The 24,003-nt window shown below is 37.0% G+C and overlaps 2 protein-coding genes across 2 annotated transcripts; both read right to left on the bottom strand.

The window, feature by feature from the left end:
• LOC145783910 (mitochondrial enolase superfamily member 1-like) lies at window positions 1-11,911 on the bottom strand. Its single transcript, XM_082595669.1, has 14 exons — window positions 10,627-11,911; window positions 9,675-9,783; window positions 9,165-9,280; window positions 8,957-9,043; window positions 8,473-8,540; window positions 8,283-8,353; window positions 7,472-7,554; window positions 6,903-6,937; window positions 6,359-6,446; window positions 4,716-4,850; window positions 4,212-4,383; window positions 3,778-3,877; window positions 2,000-2,081; window positions 1-643 (listed from the first exon to the last, which is right to left on the bottom strand). Exons 1-14 carry the CDS (start codon window positions 10,711-10,713, stop codon window positions 536-538), a joined length of 1,341 nt encoding a protein of 446 aa, XP_082451795.1. The 5' UTR covers window positions 10,714-11,911; the 3' UTR covers window positions 1-535.
• On the bottom strand, window positions 10,773-15,288 carry LOC145783978 (uncharacterized). Its single transcript, XM_082595739.1, has 4 exons — window positions 14,848-15,288; window positions 13,992-14,175; window positions 13,415-13,597; window positions 10,773-13,090 (listed from the first exon to the last, which is right to left on the bottom strand). The coding sequence occupies exons 1-4, from the start codon at window positions 15,286-15,288 to the stop codon at window positions 12,954-12,956; spliced, it is 945 nt and encodes a 314-aa protein (XP_082451865.1). The 3' UTR covers window positions 10,773-12,953.
• Window positions 15,289-24,003: the final 8,715 nt, after the last annotated feature.

The following is a 24,003-nucleotide window of genomic DNA, read 5'->3' on the forward strand; positions in this document are numbered from 1 at the left end:
GGTCGATGAGAAATATAAAAAATTGTAATGCCTTGATTTTTGCGAGTGATCAGTCAACACCTGGAATATACATCACTGCTTACCAGTAGGCTGTTCTCCCTACAAAAGTTACGCTTTTATTAAAAACCTATTTTCAAAGAGCAGTCACATTTAACTGCTCCTTTCACAAGATTTTTCTCCATAATCATGGATTACCAATCAGTACAGCCCACCAGATAACCGAAAATCCACGCAGAAGATCGTTATTAGTGGTTTAATCAATAATAATAATAATAATTTAACGATTGAAAGTCGTAAAACAAAAGCACCTGTGGCTTCAAATCAAACACTCTTGCAATCAAGAAACAAAAGCGTAGCCTATTTGCATATCAAAGGAAAGAACTGCATCCATACAACACGTAATCTAATAAATTGATTTGAGGTTTGCAGACATTGAAAATCAAGATCATCGCTGGCTTGAACGAAACACAAAATTACGCTGACACTTGATTATAAAAAATTGCACTCTCGCCATTTCTGAAGAACTTATCGCCGCTTAAAGAACAAACTTCTTCTCTTTGATCAGTCGTTCCCACTCGCTTCCGTTGGGAAATTGATATTTTTTCAGAGTGTCTGGTTTCATTTCTGTTGAATATCCAGCTACCTAAAAACAATAACAAGCATTCGTAATGCGGTTGAAGATGGTCGCGCTACGTAAGCGAGAGCTGAGTATGAGCAGTAGCGTTGACAAGGGGTCCAAGGGATACTTTTGGACCGGGCCCAAGATAATTTTAGGGGCCCGAGATGATTTTAGGGGCCCGTAAGCTTTCCAAAGGGCTCGGGAACTTGAAAAAAATTGCGTATCTTTTGGATCCGAGCGCATTTTTCCTTGGATTTTTTTTAAATTGGGGGCTCGAGAATCTCATTGGAATCGGGCCCAAACTATCCTCTAAACGGCCCTGGTAAGAATACCCATAAGTTGCATAAATCTTCCTTCAGTTGCTCATATAGGCCTATCTTAAGTCACTTACAAAAGGTGACGTTTTTGGTTGTATAAATGCATTATGTGGTCCGACTTGCAAGAGTTTTAAGACATGAAAACAGAAAAGTTAGTCCTAAGGTTATTGTTTCATTACCGATTAGACGAAAAATTACCCGAATGCCAGGCAAAAGAAAACGTCGATTAAGAGTTTGTCCGGTCAGATCGGGGCAGATCATGATCCTTCACGTCCAATGCAAAAAAAAAGGAAACTGCACACGACAATCTACTTCAGTGCTACTCAAACGCCGGTACGCGTACCGGTGCCGGTACGCGAGCACTTGGCTGCTGGTACGCGGTCAGTTAGGAGAAATTGTAAATTTAGTAATTTGTTATATGTTGATCAGAACGTCTATATAATAATTTTTAGGCAACGGTAATGTTCAATCTGCTTTCCCAGCTATAGACTGTTTGATGGCCCGCTACTACGACGACTTCCAGTTACGTCACAAAGAAATGTTATTTCGTATTTGTTATCCATTATTTCAACAAAGTATCGCAATGTTCGATGCGAGATGATCATCCTTTTTGTGTGTTTGTGCTGTGTCCACGTGCTTGACTATACTACATGCAGCGTCCAGTAACGAGTAGAGAAGTGAGAGGCTCAATCGATCGGCCACACTCTGACTTCAAAATATCAGATGATTGTAGTGAGTTGAGCATGTTTTTACATAGATTTGTTGAAGCCAGTAGCATTGTCTTCCACTGAACCGCAATTGGATAAGCTGGTTGCAAATAAGCAAGCGCACACTTCGCATCAAAATTCGAAAGACCATTAGGCTAATAAAAGTGTTTTTTTTTACTTGTTTTTTTTTTGTGTAGCCTATTTGTTACAAAAGTAATAATGACTTTGCTCTTGTATTTTTTTCGCAAATTGACCGGGACGCCAAGTGATGGAAGGTGCTTAGCCGGTACACGGCATAAAAAAGTTTGAGTAGCACTGATCTACTTGATTTAATATAAAATGCTTGATATTCTTACCACAGGTGGCATGTACGATGTGTTGCGGATGACGACCGGGGAAACGAAATGCTCGTGGAGGTGGTCTACGTATTCACAGACTCTAAACCAATACAAATGATAATAATTATAAGTAACAGTCTACAAGAGAAGCCATTCTTTGACTGCGTTATACCAAACTTTGTCACCAGATGATGAGTGAAATATGGTTGCAACTAGAGATGTAAAAAAACGTTTTTTTTTGTTTTTAAAAAAAAAACGAGCTTGTTTTTTTTTTTTTATAGTTGTTTTGTTTTTTATTCGTTTTTTTTTACCTATTTTGACACTAAATGTCACAATATGTAGCAATTAGGGTAACCTCATTGCAATAACACAACAAATTTTTATTCATCTGAGGACTATGATCTTGCATAACTACTTCGTAGCAGACAAATAGACTCTTACTACATCAGATTTTTGTTATTTTCATTAAATTTGTTCTTGTTTCCAAATAAAATAAGTTTTCATCTTAGGTGTTTGTTTTGTATCTTTCTCCTGCATTGCGGGAATATGGGTAAACTTTATACTTGTCAGGAAAAGTATTATGAATCATTTATTGACTATGTGAACACGGAGCAGTGCTGAAAAACTCCACTTTAAAGGGAAAACTTTCAACCCCCCTTTTGGCACGCGTGTGACGTCACGATATTGAGAATGATGCTTTCAGCCTCTTTATGTCTCTAAAACAAATTTTGCCTAATTTGAAACAAAACTGCATTAAAAGAGCGAGTTTTGCCAATACCAAACATTCAAATATCTCAGCCAGGAATTAGTAAGAAAACATAAAGACTTAGCTTTATTTACGAAAAATGCCGAAGACAACAGGATCTTATTCTTTTGCTATGCCACCGGACAGCACTATTTTACAGGAATATTCATACCCACATTTTTGATGAAAATGCTCTCAGAATGCACCAAATTCAAAGTAATTTTTCAAAATTTTCTGGGGGAGGCCCCTCCAGACTCCCCACTTAGGCGTCGTCTTAGGCGAACACGCCGACGGGCTTCGCCCTCCCCCTTTTCAAAATTCCTGGCTACGCCACTGCAGAGCCATCTTGCTTTTGCCAAAATTTCGTCAACCCATTGAGTGTGTACAAGAAAAACCAGTACTGGTATACTAACAACGTAGGCAAACTTCCATAAAAGGAAAATAAAATTAACTCATCTACATTATGTCATGTATCAAATTGCATTAACTCAATGTTTGTCAGGTCTACTGCCACAAACATGCCTGGGAATGAAGAAGAAAGTGAAACAACATAGGGCTATGCAGAAAACATATGCTGCCAAGCACAAATATTTAGGACTTTCAGCACACCAATAAAACTATTTTTACTTGTACAATGTTTTTCCAGAGCACTATAATGAAACTAAGCTGAAAATTGTAAAAAAATTGCAACTTTTCCAGAAAAATATGAAAAAAAAAACAATAAAAACAAAAAAACGCGTGTTTTTAAAACACGTTTTTTTAAAAAAAAAAAACGGTTCGTTTTTTTGCATTTACATCTCTAGTTGCAACCATTAATAATATCGTCTGAGTTCTGTACCTGAGCGCCACATTCGTAAGAAGGTGCCACTGTTAATGGGTTCTTTTGAGTTATCGATGATCGTGATAAAAATGATAGGTTCGTGATATCAATAATAAATGGCAAAAATCTCATAATTTCGATGAGGACGACAAGTAATTTACAGAAGGATATGCAATAGCTTTGCTTCCTGGACAAACAGCAACAACACGAAACGATATTCGATGTCTTTACCTCCCTTCTTTAGTTGCAGACACACAAAGATAATCGAACATGATGATATGTTGCACAAGCTCACAAAGACCGACTCCTCCAGCGTGTGGACACACAGGAACTGCGGTGAAGATAAGCGTTAGACACATAAACGTAGAATTGATAGCATTTGTGGTAAGTATAAGTACAGTATTTGTAAGTAACTAGATTACACTGAAAACTGTCCTCAGTTTGCACAATGTGGTAGGATGAGCGGAGAGTTTCAAGCAGAATAAATTTACTCCTGAGTTTAAACTAACTTGTCAAGAAGGTCGATTTAATGAAACAAACATGATGGACCTGATGACAAATCTTTTGACAGAGACGCAAGTAACCCGATTATAGCAAATTTACTTTGGTCACAGGTTGACCATATTCACAAAGAAATGAACAAAACGTGGATGTATTTGGATTACCATTAAATTTCTTTGCCATCAGTAAAATCGCTATATTCTCGTTGATAGAGCCAACGCGACAGGAATCAATTTGAAGGAAGCTTAACGCTTCAGCTTGGAGCAGTTGCTTGAAAATAACACGGTTCTGACATTGCTCCCCGGTAGCAACTCCAATCCCGTACGGTTTTAAGGCCTGAGAAATATTTAATTTCCAAATTACATAACAACAAATATGTAGAATGGATAATTGGATAATGACATTGAAACCATCAAATAGTTTAAGCAGTTTTACAATCTACATTGCAACAGTCATCTACGTTTTGGAAGTAGACTATTTCTGATAAAACAGCAAAAAATGAAGTAAGCAAAGTTAGTGGTTTGTTGTGTATAGTTACAGTGACTCGTCTTTGACCAAAATTATTAAAAAGATTCCATGCATTTTCATTGCTACTCTTAAAAGGCAACTACTCAGAAAAGCATGTCCTTGATCAGCTCAAAACTTTACTTTATTGGAAATAAAATCACCTTGGCGATGGCAGCGTGGCCCAGCACGTCATCCGGGCTAGTTGGCTCCTCAATCCATAGCGGCTTGAACTCGGCAAGTTCTTTCATCCACGAGATGGCCTCATCCACATCCCATCGCTGGTTAGCATCCATCATCTGAGTGATATTGCTCATGTAACTTCCACAATTATTTAACTCTTTCGCGCCAGCGTTATTTTAAAATGATGCTCATTGATGCGTGACACAAAGTTTTGTGTTTTAACAAAATATCTACAAATTAGTTGATCGCTTTCAAAATGCGTGTCACCATATTGAAAATATAAAGGTTGTTGGGAAAAAAACTAGGAAAAGTTCGAGATTCTAGGAAATTGTATCAGAAATCGAGCCCTGCAAAGAATGACGGCAGAACCGCTTGATTTTCTTTTTATCAACCAGCGGAAAAACGCTGGTTGCAAAATAGTTGCAAAGTAACGAGATGAATAAGAACGGCTTTTGTGGACGTGAATGAACAAACAGACCTAGCTGAGCACAAAAAGTTATTTTAACAACGAAAGATCTAAATTGGCAAAGTATCTGTACGACCAATCAGCCGAAGGACAGGTTCCTGTGATGCCTGGTTTTCTATTTAATGATATTTAAAGACATTTAATGATTGATATATTGTGAAGGTGGACACGATGATTGGCTGCTTTGCTCTACAATCCTTCTATATCAGTAACTATCGGACACATTTGAGAACAAATAAAATTATGAGGCATTTTAGTTTTTCGCAATTCTTATCCGACATTGTCTGGCATAGGATCAAAGATTAGCACAGTGGTTCTCAACCTTTTTTCTTCCGTGGCCCATTTTTGTTCGCATAAAAGTTCTGTGGCCCATTCAGTTTTTATGTAAGAAAAAAATTACAAAAAATTTATTAAAAAAAAGCAGCAGAACATTGCCTTTGGAATGTTGCTAGAATCCACTTGTTGAATCCAGGCACAGACGCTTCACACTATCTTCTTTTCGTTAAAAAAAACTCACATCTTCATCCTTGTAATTTGGATGAACTTTTTCCAGGTGAAGTTTCAGTTGTGATGGCCTCAATGAATGATGACAAAAAACTTTACAACATAGGCCTAATACACATTGTCCTTTTTCTTGTAATTTTTTATCAAACTTAAAGCTTCCAGTATTGTCAATTCCTTCCCAAAATAATCCATAAAATAAAATGCTGCACGTACTAAAAAGCGGATCTGCAGAAGTTCAACAAAGCTACCGCTTATAAAGATGGCTTAATTGTAATCACAAATTAGTCTATTAGGCCTACATCATAAAGTGTTGTAAAAACTGAGTTGATGTAAAACTGTATGCCACTTTGTAACTAAAAACAGCAGCATCATTCATTGTAACTAAACAAACACACAAGTGTAAAATTGACTATAGTGACAAAAATGAATCAAAATGTTTCAATAAATCTTTCAATTTTTTAAATATGTCTGTGGCCCACCTCTAAATATGTCTGTGGCCCACCTCAAAATGCTTCTATGGCCCACCAGTGAGCCATGGCCCACTGGTTGAGAACTGCTGGATTAGCACATCGACGACATTTTGTCGTTGAGTCAATCAATACGAAATGATTGAAAACCAACTTTCACAGATTACAGAATATTTATAGAACTCACCAAATCTTTGTCGTAGCCGATGTGGTCCCGCAGCAACTTACAACGTCGTTTGTCGTCTTCAATGTTCGTTCCAACTTTCATTTTCAATCTATTGGATTAAGTGGAGATCAGATTGGTGACACACAACGTAGCAACGACATTAGTAATTTAATCTATAATCCAACTGTTGACCCCCGACCTAAAATGGCTAAGTACCCAGACAGCAAATCAGTATTGTTTATCGATATTACATCTATTGACAAAAAGCGACTGATTTGATGTCTAGATAAAGATTAGTTTTATCATAATTAAATACGCCTCATAAGCATTACATCACCCCGCAATGTGTTAGTAGATTAGCCTCCATTTCAAGTATAATATGGCTTCGAATAATGTCGTTCTATACAGCAGTCCCACTAAACTTAGATGTTTAAAGTTGAGTGCTTGTGTTTTTTTATTGAAGTAATTATGCTTTGGAAATTACGAACTACCATGGAGCAAATAATTAAAACATACAATACTTGTAAATACAAATGTACGATGGGGTATAATGAAAATTGCTTACTTTGTCCAACCTTCTTTCAACGCGTCATCGCATTTCTGTAAATTTTATCTCATAAAAATCAACTGCATAAGAGATAATACTGCTGACGGAGATGCGAGATTTAGTAAAGAAAAGAACTTCGGATGTTTTAAACCTACAAGAGAAAGTTATGACGGCGGCTGAAGAATAAACCGATTGGACAGAAACCTTAAGAGGCAAACTGAAAAAGCTACGAACCAATAAAACCAGAGCCAGGGTCTCGTCATGATATGTGATCGACCAACAGAACTTGTGTACATCTCATATCACGTGAAAGGTCAAAATGCATTCTCTATCTACAATAACAAAACTCTATGCTTTGGATAATGAACCAATCAATTGCATTGCAACAGGTTTAATCAATACTAATAACCTAGAAGTTCAAATCACTCCCAACACCTATCACTAAAATAGTTGTAACTTGACAGGACAGATAGTCGCTACGCGAGTTTACATATAAACAAGGCAAACAATTGAACGGCAAATGAATCCAGAATTGCTTAAAGTTTAGAACATAACAACGAACGAGATATACGCTTAAGAATTCTTACTTTTGCAAGCGTTTCATCAGAATAACCTAACCAAGCAGTGGACGTTGTGTAGGCGGGGTAGCCTTCTTGCAGCAGCAGGTTCTCTGCAAAAGCAAACCAACGTTGAAGGAACAACAAGGAACGTTGAAGAGAAGGAACAACGTTGAAGAAGGAACGTTGAAGAGAAGGAACAACGTTGAAGAAGGAACGTTGAAGAGAAGGAACAACGATGAAGAAGGAACGTTGAAGAGAAGGAACAACGTTGAAGAAGGAACGTTGAAGAGAAGGAACAACGTTGAAGAAGGAACGTTGAAGAGAAGGAACAACGTTGAAGAAGGAACGTTGAAGAGAAGGAACAACGTTGAAGAAGGAACGTTGAAGAGAAGGAACAAGGAACGTTGAAGGAACAACCTTGAACAACTCGCTGTAACGATGGCACCTTTCTTGAGGTGGTTTAAACTTGAATGTATGGGGAAATGTTGATCAACAACCACCCAGACATCAAACCAGTCGTGTTTTATGTTAGATATGTCATCTATACACTGATACTCGTCATGCAGGGTATAATTTATATTTCATGGTTATCCGCATGTTGTGAGTGCGAAGTTTTTAACAAATGTTTATTGCATGAAAACTGTATAAAAAATTGTATAAGTTATATCGTATAATGTATAAAAATCTTGGCACGACAAGGCAACGTCAGAAGATGTTGATTGTTGAATCAATGTAAAAGCGACTGAGCTGCCGTCTGAGAATATGATTTGGCCGGATGAAAAAGTTGTCGGTTTAAAAAGTTTTGCGAGAAAGACCACGACACACTGTTAGAAATTACCGCGGTCCTGTTGAGAGGCCTTGTTGCTTTTTAGTATGATCAAAGCTTCTTCTTTTGTGATGACGTCTGTTCTAGAACGATAAAGTAATGACGTACTGAGCAACTTTTTACACTGTAAAAAAATGGGTAACACTATTTCACACCAAACATCTTTTTATAATCTCATCCTATTTTTTAAAGAGAAACTCACATGTAACTGAAGTCGACTAAGTTGACGATTTCCTCTGGCGTCATGTCAGCAAGTAACTTCCAAACAGGCTGTGGAGAAATGCGTAGGTCAGCATTGGCTTAAGAATAAAATGGATTGAAAAAGTCAAAAAGAAAACGCTGAGATCCCACACAATTGATGAGTAAGCTGTTTTTAAATTCAGAATTTTTGGGATGCCAACCTTTAGTCGGCTGCCCTTGAAAGCAGAGTCCCTCTACACTTTTTTGAAAAAAAGAAGCTTCTCTTGCAAGTAAAGTAAAGCCACCAAAGGTCACCGTGTCATGCACTACGTAATCACACGAAAAAACACACTCCAATTTGTAGTTAATTGCTTTTATTAAAAAACATTAGCAGTTAAGTGTACGTATGGCACGTCATGCAATTCAGGTTTCGATGACGAAACCCATAAAATGTAGACACACTAACTCAAATACTGAATACAACATTTAATGGTATTAATAAATACCTTGTTCATTTTCTTAGCCCAAATATCCCAAAGTGCATTGAACAGTCCAGCTGCCGCCATGTGGACAACACCTTTCTCTGGACCGAGCTGTGATTAAAATGTACAATGTACATTTGTTAAAAACTTCTCACTCACAACATGCAGATAACAATAAAGTATGAATTATACCCTGCATGACGAGTATCAGCGTATAGACGACAGAGCTTACCCATCTCAACTGTCCTTCTTGTGTTATTTGGCGCCAGAATTTTCCAAAATTGGAAAATATGTCATCCAACTTCTTCCCCACCGCAAACTTGCTGATCACTTCAACAGCATTCGAAACTAAAAAAAACAAAAACGGATCACTAGCAGTGAGACAATCATACAACAAAAATATAAACTGATGCAGATTCTCACTAAAGTTTTATTAGCCTGTTTACGTTGATCGGAAAACTAACATGAAGACGAATTTCCTAATCGTACAGAGAAGCAACCGATATAACAACAAAAAAAAAATGAAAATTTTAAGTGACAACAAACGTTTCGAGCAAAATCGATGCTTTTTACATTGATTTAACTGCTTGTGACGTTGAACCAATCCAAGAAGGGGACATTTTGCAAGCTAGGTTGGGTTCGAACATTGGTGAATCGGCCAAATAATGGAATACGTTTTCTTATTAATCTCAGACAGGTGTGAATTTTTTACAGAATTGTATTCTTGAGAAAAACAACTTACGAATGTCGTTTCCTCTGCCAAGTGAAAACGATAACCCATAACCCACGATTCCATCGCTGCAATCTGTTTCCAAGGTAACATAAGCAGCTGAATAGTCCACCTCTCCATGCTATGAAAACAAATGTTTTGAAAGGTTACTTGAGTATCACAATCAGCAGGACGAACAAAAATTGACAAGTTTTTAGCAGTATGGTATTTCCTAGCCCTAATAAAGCCGGCCCGTTTCGGTGAGTCCGATTCGGTGAGTCCGATCCCTTAACGGGGGATTTTTTCAATTTTTTTTTTAAATTGTCGGGTACCGTAGCCTAATTATCATTGCCGTTTTAGGATTAGGGGCTAGGGTTAAGGGTTAGAGGTTAGGAACTCACCGAATCGGACTAACCGAATCGGACTCACCGAATAGTAGCAGACCCAATAAAGCATCCTTTTGCAAAAAGTGTAGCTAAGAATTATAACTCAGTTGGTTAGCGCGTGACATCTTGAACGAAGAGCCTTCAGAATCAAGCGGCGCTGGTTCGACTCTCGAGGTTTACGCTTGAGCAACGCATTCTAAGAACTGATCTCCTTTCAGCGGCACATAATAGATCATTCCATCTAATTATTCAATTACCAGGCAACAACACTTCAACAATCGGAAACTTCACTCTGCCAATCTCGGTAACCGGCTCTGCGTCAAAAGCCTCTACAAGTATGCAAAACTCAGAAATTTAAACTATCAAGGCTTTGTCAGTCCAAGGATAAAGATTCAAAACCAACCAATCCAACGTATAAATAAGTTACCAGAGAAACAGACATACTGCGCAGGTAAGGCTCAACAGTGACTGGTGTAGCTTGGTAATAAGAAGTGGTAACAATACTGAATTAATAATCAGAGACTTTTGCAAGCGGCAACTAATACATAATAGTTTGAAGTGAAGGATAAAGTTTAAGAAATTAAAATAAATAAACTCACCATTGCGTCGGAGCCATGGTGCTCCAGTGAAGTTGGAAATCGAATATCTTTTACAGTGATTTTAGTGATTGTTCCCAAGTCGGCCATTTTAATCAGTTTTCATCAAAAATAACTTTACTACACCAACAAGAGAATCGTGCTAAATGCTAAAGTTGCAACAATAAAACAAATAAGCAATAAGCATCAATATAATGCAGTTGATAAGAAATGAAGTCATCAGATTTTGTGTTGCAAGTTAAAATAAACATCTCAAAATACTTTAATGCTGAGTGGTGGCTGGTGGTGCTGTCTGACCTATGTATTTCATTGTATATTCAAAACGACACGCCAACAACTCATACTTAAAGGTGTTATGTAGAGATGGGCCAATACGTCGGTATCGGTAAAATTTGGCAGACGCTATCACCCATACCTATTGAACACGTTTATCAAAGGTAAAACATTCATTTCGCCTTGAACATTCTTTTTATACTCATTACTCAATGATAACACTGGTCTACAAAAAAAGAATTTTTTTTTGCTCCATGAACTTTGAAGACTGATTTAGAGTAATTTTGGGGTGCTGAATCCGAATCTGACCTCAGATTTATCCTATCACGTCAGGTTCGTGAAATATGATAACAACAAATTGCTACTTTCGTCAAAAGTGGAAGATTTGGCGTTGCGTTTACCACCAACATATGCAGTGCTGTAACGAAAGGTTAGTGTTAGACAGGCCAAAACAGCCTAAATATGGTTACTGAACAAGCATTGCCATAGGCTTGCTTAAATCTTTGTGGTTTCATGCAAAACATTGACGGGGGGAGGGGGTCAGTTACACTTATAGCCTCCCTTTTAGCTTGTTATTACTGCTTTGTTAATAATGTTGCTTAGAAAACAAATTGGTATCAAAATTATAATTGGTAGGTGTATTTCAGCTACTTATGCACCACATGGCCTGGATTTCTGGATCTTGCACAATGTGTATGTGCAATAAACGCAACGTCAAATCTTCCACTTTTGACAAAAGTAACAATATGCTGTTATCATATCTCACAAACCTGACGTGATAGCATAAATCTGAGGTCATATTCGGATTCAGCACCCCAAAATTACTCTAAATCAGTTTTCAAAGTTCACAGAGCAAAAATCGTGTGGACCAGTGTAATAAATTGGTTTATTTTTTTGAAGTAGAAACACCACGCTGACATGGAAAATGTTTGTGCAATTAAAATCAGTCTTTGCGCTTGATAAAGCTTTTTGCTGTCTACTTTGACTATCATTGTTAAGCTTAGGCTACGTATTTCTGCAACACTGAAATATCGGTATTGGCCAAAAAATTAATATCGTTATCGGCAAAAATATTGATATTTCTAATATTAGAACAATTATATAATTAATCATAAGTCAATACTGTAGTCATGAGTGCAACATAAACATCTTTCATTTTCCTTCAACACAAGACACTTGGACTTTATTCCATTTCGTTTTTTCAAAATTTGTTTCGAACAAGGCTGTTCGAAGCAATGATTTTTAGGTCAAAGCAAAGTTGTTCGCAATCGGGAGATACGATAGCCTAAGCAAATACGTGCTAAAACGAAATGTTTTTTTTTAAACTGTCCTGGCATAGATCTTGGCATTTGAAATGAAGAAACGATAAAGTAATTTCCAGGAATTCTGACGGATATGATTGATCCTTTTAGGTGAGCATAGCAGACGAGCTAAAGTTTCCTTCTGTAAAGTGTTGATGAGGAAAATTGTGAATACAACAGAAACCGCCAATATTGTCAATCAAAATGCAATGCCAATGTGGCCTTCTCTACACACAACGCAATATACTAGGCTCAATCAAATTAACCTGAGTTGGTGGAAAATAATTTTGTTTTCTTTACAAGAAAAATGCTCATTGATTAGAATATCAAAGCGCAATTTTGTTTCAGAACAAAAAGGAACATGCATTGTGGGACAATTAGAAAGCCAGTCATACGTTGAGAGTATTACTGTATGCTTATATTTTATTGGTTCTTACATTGCATAACTGTTGCACTTGCATTTTATACGAGTGTCCACTGTCCATTATTGTAATGCAGTGTAGTTATGGTCTCATGGGTAGTGGTAAAAGTTTTTTGACAGAAATTCAAGATTGAAAGGCAGAAGGTATTGACACAAAAGATACGACATTCACCAAAGAAAATGGACTCCTGGTCAAATAGCCTTGCCGTGAGATGCATCTTGCAATCTTTACATCATGCCTCTAGCTTGCGCAGCAAATTACCAACAATGAAAGGAATGAGTCAACACGTGCTGGTTGTTGGATCGCACTATTTGAAAGATGCTTGCAAAATAGATTACGTAGGTCCAGAGTTCAATTTATAATTGCCATCTTGGTTCAACAATGTCAGCAATTTAACGTCATCAGAAAATGAAACATTCAAATCATTGAGTGATTGCAACACAGTCCATTTTTGAAAACTGGTAAGATTATCTGAAAAAGAAATATTAAAAGTCATTAAATAATTATCATACCTTTTCAAGATCGGGTGGGCAAAATATATTATATACAAGTGTTAATGCTTGGAATCAAGTACGACAATAAAAGAAGATAAAATATATAATATAAAGATAAGCACAGGCATCAACAAAAACTATCAATCATACTGTGCTTTGAATCGAAAGGTAAGAGTGAGAAACTGAAAGCATGTAACGAGATGACTATGTTTCACTAAAATATAAAGCAAATTAAATGCACGAATACACACATTTTTGTACAAACATTAGTCGAGAAAATGCTATTTTTAAAACAGCCTACCTGAATTACACTTGATTTTTTTTATTGCAGTATATATGGCATTTTTGTTAGGATAGTGAAGATAGGCAAGAGACTGGAGTGCTTTTATTGCTTTGTCCAAATGACTTTTTTCTTCGCCATGTTTATAAGTTTGTAAGGATGTGTTGAGGCATTCTGATAAGCATTTTTTCAACGGTGGTGAAGCTAAAAAAAAAATAGTGTTGAAAAATAATATTGCTAGCAATCTTCCATATGGGATTGCAGTTGGAAATGCTAAGTGAAAAAATCTCCTATTCAGTGGCTGAAGCTGATACAGTATCATATCATTCAGGACCATTTTAGCTACAACACGTTTAATAAAAACAAACTACCGTACTGTTACAATTTAACAGTCAAATTTATGAAATTTATTGTTCAGAATAAAACACAAAATCTTTACAAGTACCGTAGCCATAAGCAGTTGTGAAGTTGTTTGATTAAATTATGATACCAATTACTTTGGCAATAAAATTTGGTAAACCAAAACATATTTTACTACAAAAACAAGTATTTCTAGAACAAATTCTCATTGAATGAATTCTAACTTCTAAGTTCTAACCTTTTCTTCCGAAAGCTTTGCAAAGGCTGTAGGGTAGCACAATAGGATCAGATGCAGATCGAACAAAAAATCTTTCATCTTTTGCTAGATTTTCCAAGTGCATGAGTAACCCAGCGAGAAGAGTTTCCATTTCTGGTGTGTTTGTGTTGCGACTTTTCAATGCAGCGTAACAGATGGCTACATCCTGCAACCAATGAGTAGTTAGATGAGCAGCACTGGGATGTCGCAGCGGATAAGGTGCTCGCTTTCCAATTATGGAATCCTGGTTCAACTCCTGGCTTAAGCTGGTTGTTGAAAAAGACCACTCACATCTACACAGGGTGTAATAAATTGGGTGGACATAGTTGCTGAAGGAAAGGCGACCGAGAGAAAGGATCTGCTCGTCTCCCGATGCTTGGATCAAGTATTGGACTCACCACATATGAAGATTATGGACAAGGATTGAGTATAGAGTTTTACAAGTCCAAGCCTACATAAGTGGTTTAAGTATGTGTATGCAACAAGTACCGGTACGTGAAACTACCAGGATTAAGTTCTCAAAAAAGCTTTCTAAGTTCAAAGATAAAGATTCCAACAACTAGTCTACACTGCAAAAAATAGAAAATATTGAAACAATTTCTTCAATTGTTTTTGCTATATTATGAAACATCAAATAAAAATATTAGATCAATTTGAATGATACATTGATAAAAATGAAGGATATGAAAATAACAAGTAATGATACAAAATCCTAGTAAAATATCATGGCTTACTAACCAAAATATTAACTAGTGAAAGACTAGGCTATCAAAAGCACATACATCAGCCTACGCTACACATTGTAGCAATTCTATATAAATAAGTCAAATGTTCTCACCTTGGGGAAAAAATTGTTTATTTTGTTCTTTAAAATTTCTACTGTGTGCTTGATAATAAAACTTGTGCTTGGAACTTTTAATTTAGTAAGACAGTAAAAAAAGTTAACCAAATCTCTAGAGTTCAATTGAGCGGAAACAGCCATTGTTTTTTTCAATAGCAAATAAAATCGCTTATCATTGATAACACTATGAGTATCTTGTATGGTGTACTGCTTTGAAAAAATCCCCAATAGTTTACTAAGATGGTAATAATACAACATAAGCTCATCATTCCAAAGTCTATCAGCTTGATACATGCTTTCAATCAACACAAAAACATCCTCCACTGAATCACAAGCTTCCAACATTGCATGTGTTGTTAAAACATTCGTCTGCTGTTGTCGAGGCTCCAATAGAAATATTTGCTTGTTTACATATTCACTTAACTCAGAAAGGTTCATCTTGTCTTTATTAAATCGCCTTGTGTTGTCAACTTGAAAATATTTTACTGGATAAAATAAAGAACATCCAGCAGTGCAGACAGGAATAAAATATAATGCTTTCGGTAGCAAGTGCCTCAGCATGATTACAAATCAAAAAAGTCCAAAAACACCTAAACGTCAACCCTAAAAAACAACGAGATGTCCATAAAGACTAAAGAGATCATTATTTAGGCAAATTAATATTCACTTGATTTAGGCAATTTAATATATGTATAGTGAGTACCTATATACCATATCAATAAAAACAGAACAATGACTTGATAAGCAGTTTCAGTTAATGTATTTATAGCCTAATTCTGCAAATTTTGATATGGAAAGCCAACTAAAGAAGCACAGAACTCACAAACACTGGGGTAGTTACTCTAAAACTTTGGGATGAACCAATTATTTTGACGTTAAGTACCGGTACACAATACTTTAGGGCAGTGTTTCTCAACCTTTTTTGGCCCAACGCCCCCTTTTTTAACTGGCAAAGTTTATGAACTGGCAAAGTTAAACCAGAATGCCCCCTAGTAATCAAAACGCCTCCTTTAATCCGAAGTAATCATAACGCCCCCCTGCAAAATCAAAACGCCCCCGTTGAGAACCACTGCTTTAGGGCATTGCCTATCCATGCAAACAATGACAAAAAATGCTTTGTTAGTAAACTAATTTAATAATTCAAAAGTAAAGTACCCTACTACAACTGAACTGAAACAACAAATGAACTGAACTAAAGTAACTAGCTTTTATCGATAGGATATAAAATCCACTTTTTCAAACAATTATTTCATCTAAAACTGATATATTAAGCTGGCTAAACATTAAAATTCAAAATCGCAATAAAAAAACATATATATATATTATTATATTTAAACAAATCAAACCTCTCACACTGTTTTCGAAAATAAACTGTATAATATATAGCCTACTCACTTCACTGGTTCAATTGTAATGTCCATACCATGAATTACTGCAGACCAAAAGTTACCAATACTATATGCACACATTGAATCAATGTAAAAATGATGAATTTTTGCTGTCTGGGTAAAAACAGGTTTATTTCGTAAAGTTGCCAAATACTTTACCTATGAATTTCCAGGTGTAGGGTATTTTAAGTTAAGTGTTCCAAAACGTCAACTGAAGAAATTAAAATTACAGTATCTCTATTTGCCAAAATGAAACAAAAATTATGCTTTACACAAAAAATCTTGAAGTTTTCAAACTTAGATGAGTGGCAGAGAGAGAAATCGCTAACAAATGAATGATGCTCAAAGTTCTGGTTCAGTGTGACATAATCACATTGTTTTCATAAATTGTGCCATAGCCTATGAACAGGGCCATGATAACCGACCTCCGTACCTTCAGGCCGGAGGAAAGGGCCCACAGCTGATTAGGGGCCCACTCATAGTAATCTGTTCAATGTTTTTTGACTACTAAAAAAAAAAAAGTTACCACAGAAGCTCAATAATCAATAGCTTAAATCATGCAAGACTGTATTTAATGCTTTCTAAACCTTCGACTATGGGCTTACCTTTACCCAGTGATGTACGCGCATACAAAAAATATTGACGCCGTCAGAGTAGGCTAAACGCAAACGTTCGAAAAATCATACGCCGTATGCGTCAACTTAACTTGTAAAAAAAGTTGGCGGCGTCAGCGCATACACTAGCGCATACACTTTACGATAATTGCCTCTACCCAGTGATCGATTTCGAGTAATGGGTAGTACCAAATTTAAGTCATAAGTAGAGTAGACAACCGGAAACAGACATTGCCGTCGGCTGCAGCGTGGGTCAGGTGTACGTCGGAAGGCGTACACCGATGCATAGCGCTCAAGTCCGCTTTCCCGCAATGCAGGATAAAGATAAAACAAACAAAAACAAACAAAAAAACAATAAAAATTGAACAATGCCGATCAAGCGGCGTTGAAAGGATACACATTTTGTTTGAAGTTATGCATGATTGAGCAACAGTTCTGAGTTAGCACTTAGCAGATAGTACTCCTCAGCAGGCTTTCTTTACAAAAATAATGTATTTTATGTGTAGAAAGATATAATGATTGGGCCGAGATAGGCCTACTCAAAACCCAATCATTCTTTTGGTGTGTGAGTACTGATTAGGCAACGAAAGTTCGTTACCGAACTTACCGGTATGCGGCATCAGCTATCATTCCAAGCAGACTTTGTTTAGGTCTGTGACACAAACTGACCAGTGACGAATAATAAAGTTTACTCAAATCAGTTCAGTTCAGTTTATTTTTTGTTTTGTTGGCGAAAAAGAAAGACACAAAAAGCAAAAACACAATAAACACAAATAATTCGCGCAACAAGGATGGCAGCGAAAGACCAAAAGGTCACCAAAGTCAGCTGCCACCCAAACATTTAAACAAAAGACCCAAAATTAAGAACATTAACACATATGGTATATAATAAATAGCATAATACCAGCACTTTAATTTGTAAAAATTAACAATGGAATTAACAATACATTAACAATGGAATAACACAGGGCAACATAAAAAAAATATTGTAAAGAGAAATAAGCGGATGATGCGTTTCAGGAGTGATCATTGTGCAAATTCTTTAATAAACATTTATATTTAAATTTAAAAACATTGTAAGACTTTTCTTTTATTTCTTTTGGTACTTGATTCCATAGTTTCACTCCATTAAAACATAGCATCTTCTTACCAGAGTTTGACGTTGTAGAAGGCAAATATAAATCATTTTTTTGGTTCTGACGGGTTTTATGATGGTGAATTTCATTTACAAAAATAAAGCAGCCAGCAAAGGCCCGGGGCAGCATTTTGTGCACATATTTGTACATAAATTTTGCAGTTTCTAATTTAATAATATCGTCAATTCTGAGCACATTAAATTGGTGATAAAGAACAGTTGTATTTGTTGACCTCGGCAAAAATAAGCAGGATCGAATGAACTTGTTTTGTAACACTTGTAGTGGAACAAGCAATGTAGAGTTAGCTCGTCCTCAATTTATAACCGAGTATTGGATCTTGGATTGAAACAAAGCATAATATAAAGCCCGTAATACTGTTAAAAGGGCAATGTATCTCAGCTTAAATGCTATGCCGCAGACCTTTGCAAGCTGCTTTCTAAGATTAATAATATGACTATCCCATGTCAATCGCTCATCCAAAGTTACACCTAGATAGTTTATACATTTCTTCCTTTCGATGGATCGGCCACTAATGGACAGACTAAAATTTTCTGCTGCACTTTTTCTGTTGCAGAGGATCATATAAGTAGTTTTACTATAATTTAATGAAAGTTTATTGGATTTCATCCACACATCAATTTTTTCTATTTCTCTATTGACATTTTTTTGGTAGAAAGTTATGATAGGCCTAGGCCTAGTGAGTACTAGGTTAGCTCAAACAACCAAAACCCTATCATTCTTGGGTGCCAGATGTTTCGTCCCGATGTTTCGGCCCTACAAGTCATCGGCTAGTTTGGTGGAAAGTGCGAATTTGAGAGTGGCAAAACACCGTAACCAAAAAGAAGTTTTATTCGAAGTCGGCATGTAGGCCTACTGTATAAGTATATATAGCTGCATATTAGACTGTAGCTAACCCTAACCCGAGCGATCGCACGCACGCCGCAACCGCGCGACGACGGCAGTGCCCTTTTCATGGGAGACAAGACGAATCACAGACCAGAAGGCTTACTCTCAACAAATCGTAGGTAAAATATTGCTCTAGCGATCACGACAACCGGTCTTCAACTAGATTGTTTGTCAATGATTCGGCGGCGACCGACCCGAACAGCCTCTCCGCAGCTCCGCCGAAAGAAAGACAACCGCCGGACCGCCCTCTTCGCCCGCTCCGGACCGACCATTCAAAACAAGTTTTTACAATTTAGAAAATAATATTTAGCAATTCTAAACAATATTTCAGGTTAGGGTACTTTTGTAATTGGCCTGATTACTGAATTATGTATCCAATATTTCATAAAAACTGTTCCTCTTCCTCTGCTGATCAAACCAAGCATGATGTTTTTTTCCATTAATTTGCTTCTCATTATGTGGCCAAAATATAACAGTTTTTGCCTGACGATTCTAGCTTCTAGGGAAATGTCCGGTTTAATTTGTTCGAGAATTTTCTCATTTGTTACTTTGACTGTCCAAGGAACACGCAGTAACCTTCTATCTGTTTTGTTCATGTTTCGCATCCGTAAGTTGCAATTGGAAATATAATAGTTTTGATCAGCTTATTTTTTGTTTTCTCTTTTTTGTTTCTTTGGCACTGCATGCAAAGAATTCAAATTTGGAGGAGTTGGGAAATAAACTCAGTCAGGTGATTGTCCCCATGGCTAAATTCTTAGAGGCAACACTGGTAGGCAGTTTAAAATCAGATACTAGATTTGTATTTTTTTGAATTGCGTTTAATATCGATTAGTCTATTCTATATTCTCTACTTTTTTCAAAGGCTATCGAAATCGGATATGTCTCTACTTTTTTGTTTGACTATCGATATCGATTTATTCCCTACTTTTTTCAATATCGACTTGCAACCCTGATCGTATGTTATTAAGTAGAATTAAAGGCTTGAATAAAGTTGCAAAACAATCGAATAAAGAATATCGATTCAGTCAAAAAAAAGTAAAGAAAAACCATAAACGATATTGGCGGAAGAAAGAAAAGACTATGACGTAATCGATATTGAAAAAGTAGAGAATAGCGCTATCGAATAGCGATTTGGAACCGATACTTGCAACCCTGCCAAGGGGTCCACTCATATTTAGTTCATGCAGCTTTTTTCGGCTTGGAATTTTACATTTTTGTGAAATTTTTTTGCTCGCTCATCTACATTTTGTTCATCTCGGTGATATTGGGCAACCATAGCTAGGCATTAAGGAAGGGAAAAGTTTTTTGTGTTCAAAAAAACTAACAAAATAATGCAATACTCTGAAATAAACACTGCTCACTCAAAAACCCTAGTAAATTGATAATTAAATTTGATAAATTCTAATGTGAGTAGAGATAAATTATGAAGTGAAATGCTATCGGTGAAGGTGGGTAATACATCACGTAAATTTTCGAAGTTCTAACCTGCTGAAAGGCTACACACTAGGCCACACAAACTTTCAAGAAAAGAAATTATTGAAATCCTTCTGTGGTTGTGAATACAATGTTTTTGAAATGGTTATAGTTATGCCATGTTAGACTGTCATAACTAGGGGCCGCTATGTTACGGACAATTTTCACCAAATCAAACGTCATATAAAAACCGTTATGGTCTACTTAACCTAGTTGGCATCTTACGTCATGGAAATTGCTAGAAAATGTCCAAATATTGCACCATCGTTCGTAAGACCTGATGAAACATTGCATCACCACCTTTGAACACCTGTTTGAATTGCGTGACAATGTCTTTCTCATTATTGCGTCACAGTTACTGTTACGTGAGTTTGAGATATCGCAAATTATTCTAGTCATTCGTAAAATGGTTGCTTGAAAGTTGGAGGCATATTTAACTGTTTGCTTAATGCTTGCCAGCTGGATAAAATTTCCGTCTTTTATCTAAGTAGTTTGTTGTAGTGACAAGTTTTAGTGGTGTACGGTGTTGCATCCCAATTTCGACAGCCGTGGGCTATTTTTTACAGAAATACACTTCTCGAATAGACGTTTCCTGAAGAGTGTTTCTTTTCGGTCATTACATACAGACGAACGGATCCGGGAACTTTATGTTACAATTTTCCCACGAAGAGATTATGGTTTCCCGTTGTGACCAATGGTACCGTAGGCCAACTGAAATTTTAAACAAAACTTCTACCCCATCCAATTTTAATTTGATGAATTTGTTTACATACAAAGTGTGCATCTTGCTAAAAAAATTATTGCTCTTAAAAATCAAAATGCATAAAAAGTGACATAAACACGTTTATGCTAGTCAAAAAATTTTTTTTTTGGAGCGGGGCAAGTCTCCCACACCCTTTTTAAGCTTTACTTTATCGGAAATTAAGTTTTGCATTGTTTATCAATTTTACTTCGAACTCTGGTTCTTTCCCAACTTTTTTCCAGATTTTCTTGGGCATTGTCAGAAATCGGAATAGCCTATTAACTATTTTTTCCTATGAAATCTTCAAAGTTGTTTACTCTTAGCTAGGCTATAGGGTAATGAAAATGTAAATTTTCCCCCCACATTGGAAGAGCTTACCGCCTTGAACGCTTTCTGGTCATATTTTTTAGGAGCAATCACCAAACATAGGGGCCGCTGGTGGATTTCGGGGAGGGGGGCGAGATAGAGCACACTCGGCCCTGATAATACCAAAACACTTTCTTTCATTTGGAAATGAGAGGGATATTTATGCCAGTCAAGTAAAATGTTTTTATAGTGTTTAAAAAAGTTTATATGCAAAGTTTTTTATTGTGTAGGCTATATAGTTAATTTCAGTCCAAATTTTGGTCTGTCGATACTCGATAAGTAGCAAGTTTTGTGCAAAGGCATTGTTTATTTGAGGAAGGAAAAACACAGCTTTATCTAAGGGTCAGGTGTTATGAGAGTGTTCTGAATTTTGGTAAAGTGTTCTTGAAAAAACGTTTGGAAGATATGGTTGTTGATGAGTTGATGCATGAATTTGGCAAGTTCAATTTGTAAATATCTTCCCGTTTTAAATATTGTAATGACTTGTATAAATTATTGAAAGGACAAAATTTAGTATTTCTTGCTATCGTGGAAATAACACCATTGTGTCTAACATCAACCCCATTTAAGTAACGTAGCGGCTGTTCCCCAGCTAATGATTCCACATTATACACAATGAATGCATGCAATGAATGCAAAACTGTAAAAAGCTTTAAATCAAAAATGAACAAGCTAAATCTTCCTTGAAATAATCCTATCTAAGTATAACATACACCAAACTTACTAATATTTTTTTTTTTTTGCCCAGAAATGATAGGCCAATGTGTGTAGATTTATTAGCAAAATAGTAAGGTTGTAAGTACTCCTACTGGCCTTCTGGTTCTTGTGTTTTTTGTCCACAGAAGTTCTACAGAGTCTGCAGAAGTTTTTCCATCCTCTTCGACCAATCACCATCTTTCGATGAAGCGGTGGCCATGTGCTCCAACCAGTTGTTTTATATCAATATCTTGGACTGGATCGTCATGCTATTGTCTGATTGTTTATCTATTTTTCTAACATGCCGAATTGGATTTTTTTTTTTTTTCTTTCACTTTTGTTATGTTTTAACGTGTAAAACATACGGTAGCCTAGGGAACGTTCAAATATTACGTAACGCCTTCGAGGGGGAGGGGGGGTTTATGCAAAGCGTTACGTTAGCGTCACATCGGGGGGGGGGGATTCAAGCAAAACGTTACGTAACGCTTTCGAGTACGGAATGCAGTGGCGTACGCAGGGGGGGCCATTGGGCCATGCCCCCTCCCCCCCTAAAAATGTTTTAGTAGTTAACGACGTAGATTAAGGCATTTAATATGTTTTGCATTGCTCTGTCAAAGCAATTACTGTAACAGTGTTGTTTTATAGACTAAGCCAATACGAAATACATGGCCCAATCCACCTACCCCACCCCAGGTATGCCAATGTAGCATAGTGTTCTGTAAGCCCACTATAGTGATCAGTGAGAAAGAAATGGATAAAGTCTAAGGGAACGTTCAAATATTACGTAACGCATTTTTTCCGAATTTTTGACCCCCCCCCCTCCCCCATGTAACGCCAACGTAACGCTTTTTTCAATCCCCCCCTCCCCCATGTAACGCTTTTTCACTACGAATTCAGCACAAAAAACTACCATTTCGTACTCGAAAGCGTTACGTAACGTTTTGCTTGAACCCCCTCCCCCCCGATGTGACGCTAACGTAACGCTTTGCATACCCCCCCCCCCCTCCCCCTCGAAGGCGTTACGTAATATTTGAACGTTCCCTAAACTAAAACCATTACTGGGATATCATGAAGACGTCTGAGATATCAATGGCCAGTGGCATAGCCAAGGGGGGGGGGTCGGGCCTTGGGGGTTACCGCGTGTGACGTCACGATATTGAGAATGATGCTTTCAGTCTCTTTATGCTTGGGAATGATGCTTTCAGTCTAAAAAAAACTAGCCTAATTTTAAACAAAACTGCATTAAAAGAGCGAGTTTTGCCAATACCAAACATCTCAGCCAGGAATTAACAACAAGAAAACATAGAGAACATAGAGACTTAGCTTTATTTCCGAAAAATGCCGAAGAAAACATGATCTTATCCTTTTGCTGTGCCACCTGACAGCACCATTTTACAGGAATATTCATACCCACATTTTTGTTGAAAATGCTCTCAGAATGCACCAAATTCAAAGTAATTTTTCAAAATTTTCTGGGGGTGGCCCCCCAGACCCCCCGCCGCTGGGTGTCGTCTTAAGCCAAAACGCCGTCGGGCTTCGCCCGCCGGTCGTCAAAAACCCTCCTTTCAAAATTCCTGGCTACGCTACACTCAAATGGCCCCCCCCCCCCCTTGAGAAAATCCTGCGTACGCCACTGACGGAATGGTAGTTTTTTGTGCTGAATTCGTAGTGAAAAAGCGTTACATGAGGGAGGGGGAATTGAAAAAAGCGTTACGTTGGCGTTACATGGGGGAGGGGGGGGGGGGGGCAAAAATTCGAAAAAAAAGCGTTACGTAATATTTGAACGTTCCCCTAACCCAAATTTATCATATTATTGTGACATGCCACTACTA

The sequence above is a fragment of the Aplidium turbinatum genome, chromosome 15 (genome assembly GCF_918807975.1).
Source record: "Aplidium turbinatum chromosome 15, kaAplTurb1.1, whole genome shotgun sequence".
Lineage (NCBI taxonomy): Eukaryota > Metazoa > Chordata > Ascidiacea > Aplousobranchia > Polyclinidae > Aplidium > Aplidium turbinatum.

Excerpts from the sequence above, each read along its gene's own strand:
- LOC145783910 (XM_082595669.1), bottom strand. The coding sequence starts at position 10,713 with ATGGCCGACTTGGGAACAATCACTAAAATCACTGTAAAAGATATTCGA. Across the intron at positions 4,851-6,358 it reads TCGGCTACGACAAAGATTTG|ATGATGGATGCTAACCAGCG; the intron begins GTGAGTTCTATA and ends AATATCACTCAG. Across the intron at positions 3,878-4,211 it reads GATGGCAAAGAAATTTAATG|TTCCTGTGTGTCCACACGCT; the intron begins GTAATCCAAATA and ends TCTTCACCGCAG.
- LOC145783978 (XM_082595739.1), bottom strand. The coding sequence starts at position 15,288 with ATGAACCTTTCTGAGTTAAGTGAATATGTAAACAAGCAAATATTTCTA. Across the intron at positions 14,176-14,847 it reads TAAACAATTTTTTCCCCAAG|GATGTAGCCATCTGTTACGC; the intron begins GTGAGAACATTT and ends CATTGGTTGCAG. Across the intron at positions 13,091-13,414 it reads AAAAATCAAGTGTAATTCAG|ATAATCTTACCAGTTTTCAA; the intron begins GTAGGCTGTTTT and ends TTTCTTTTTCAG.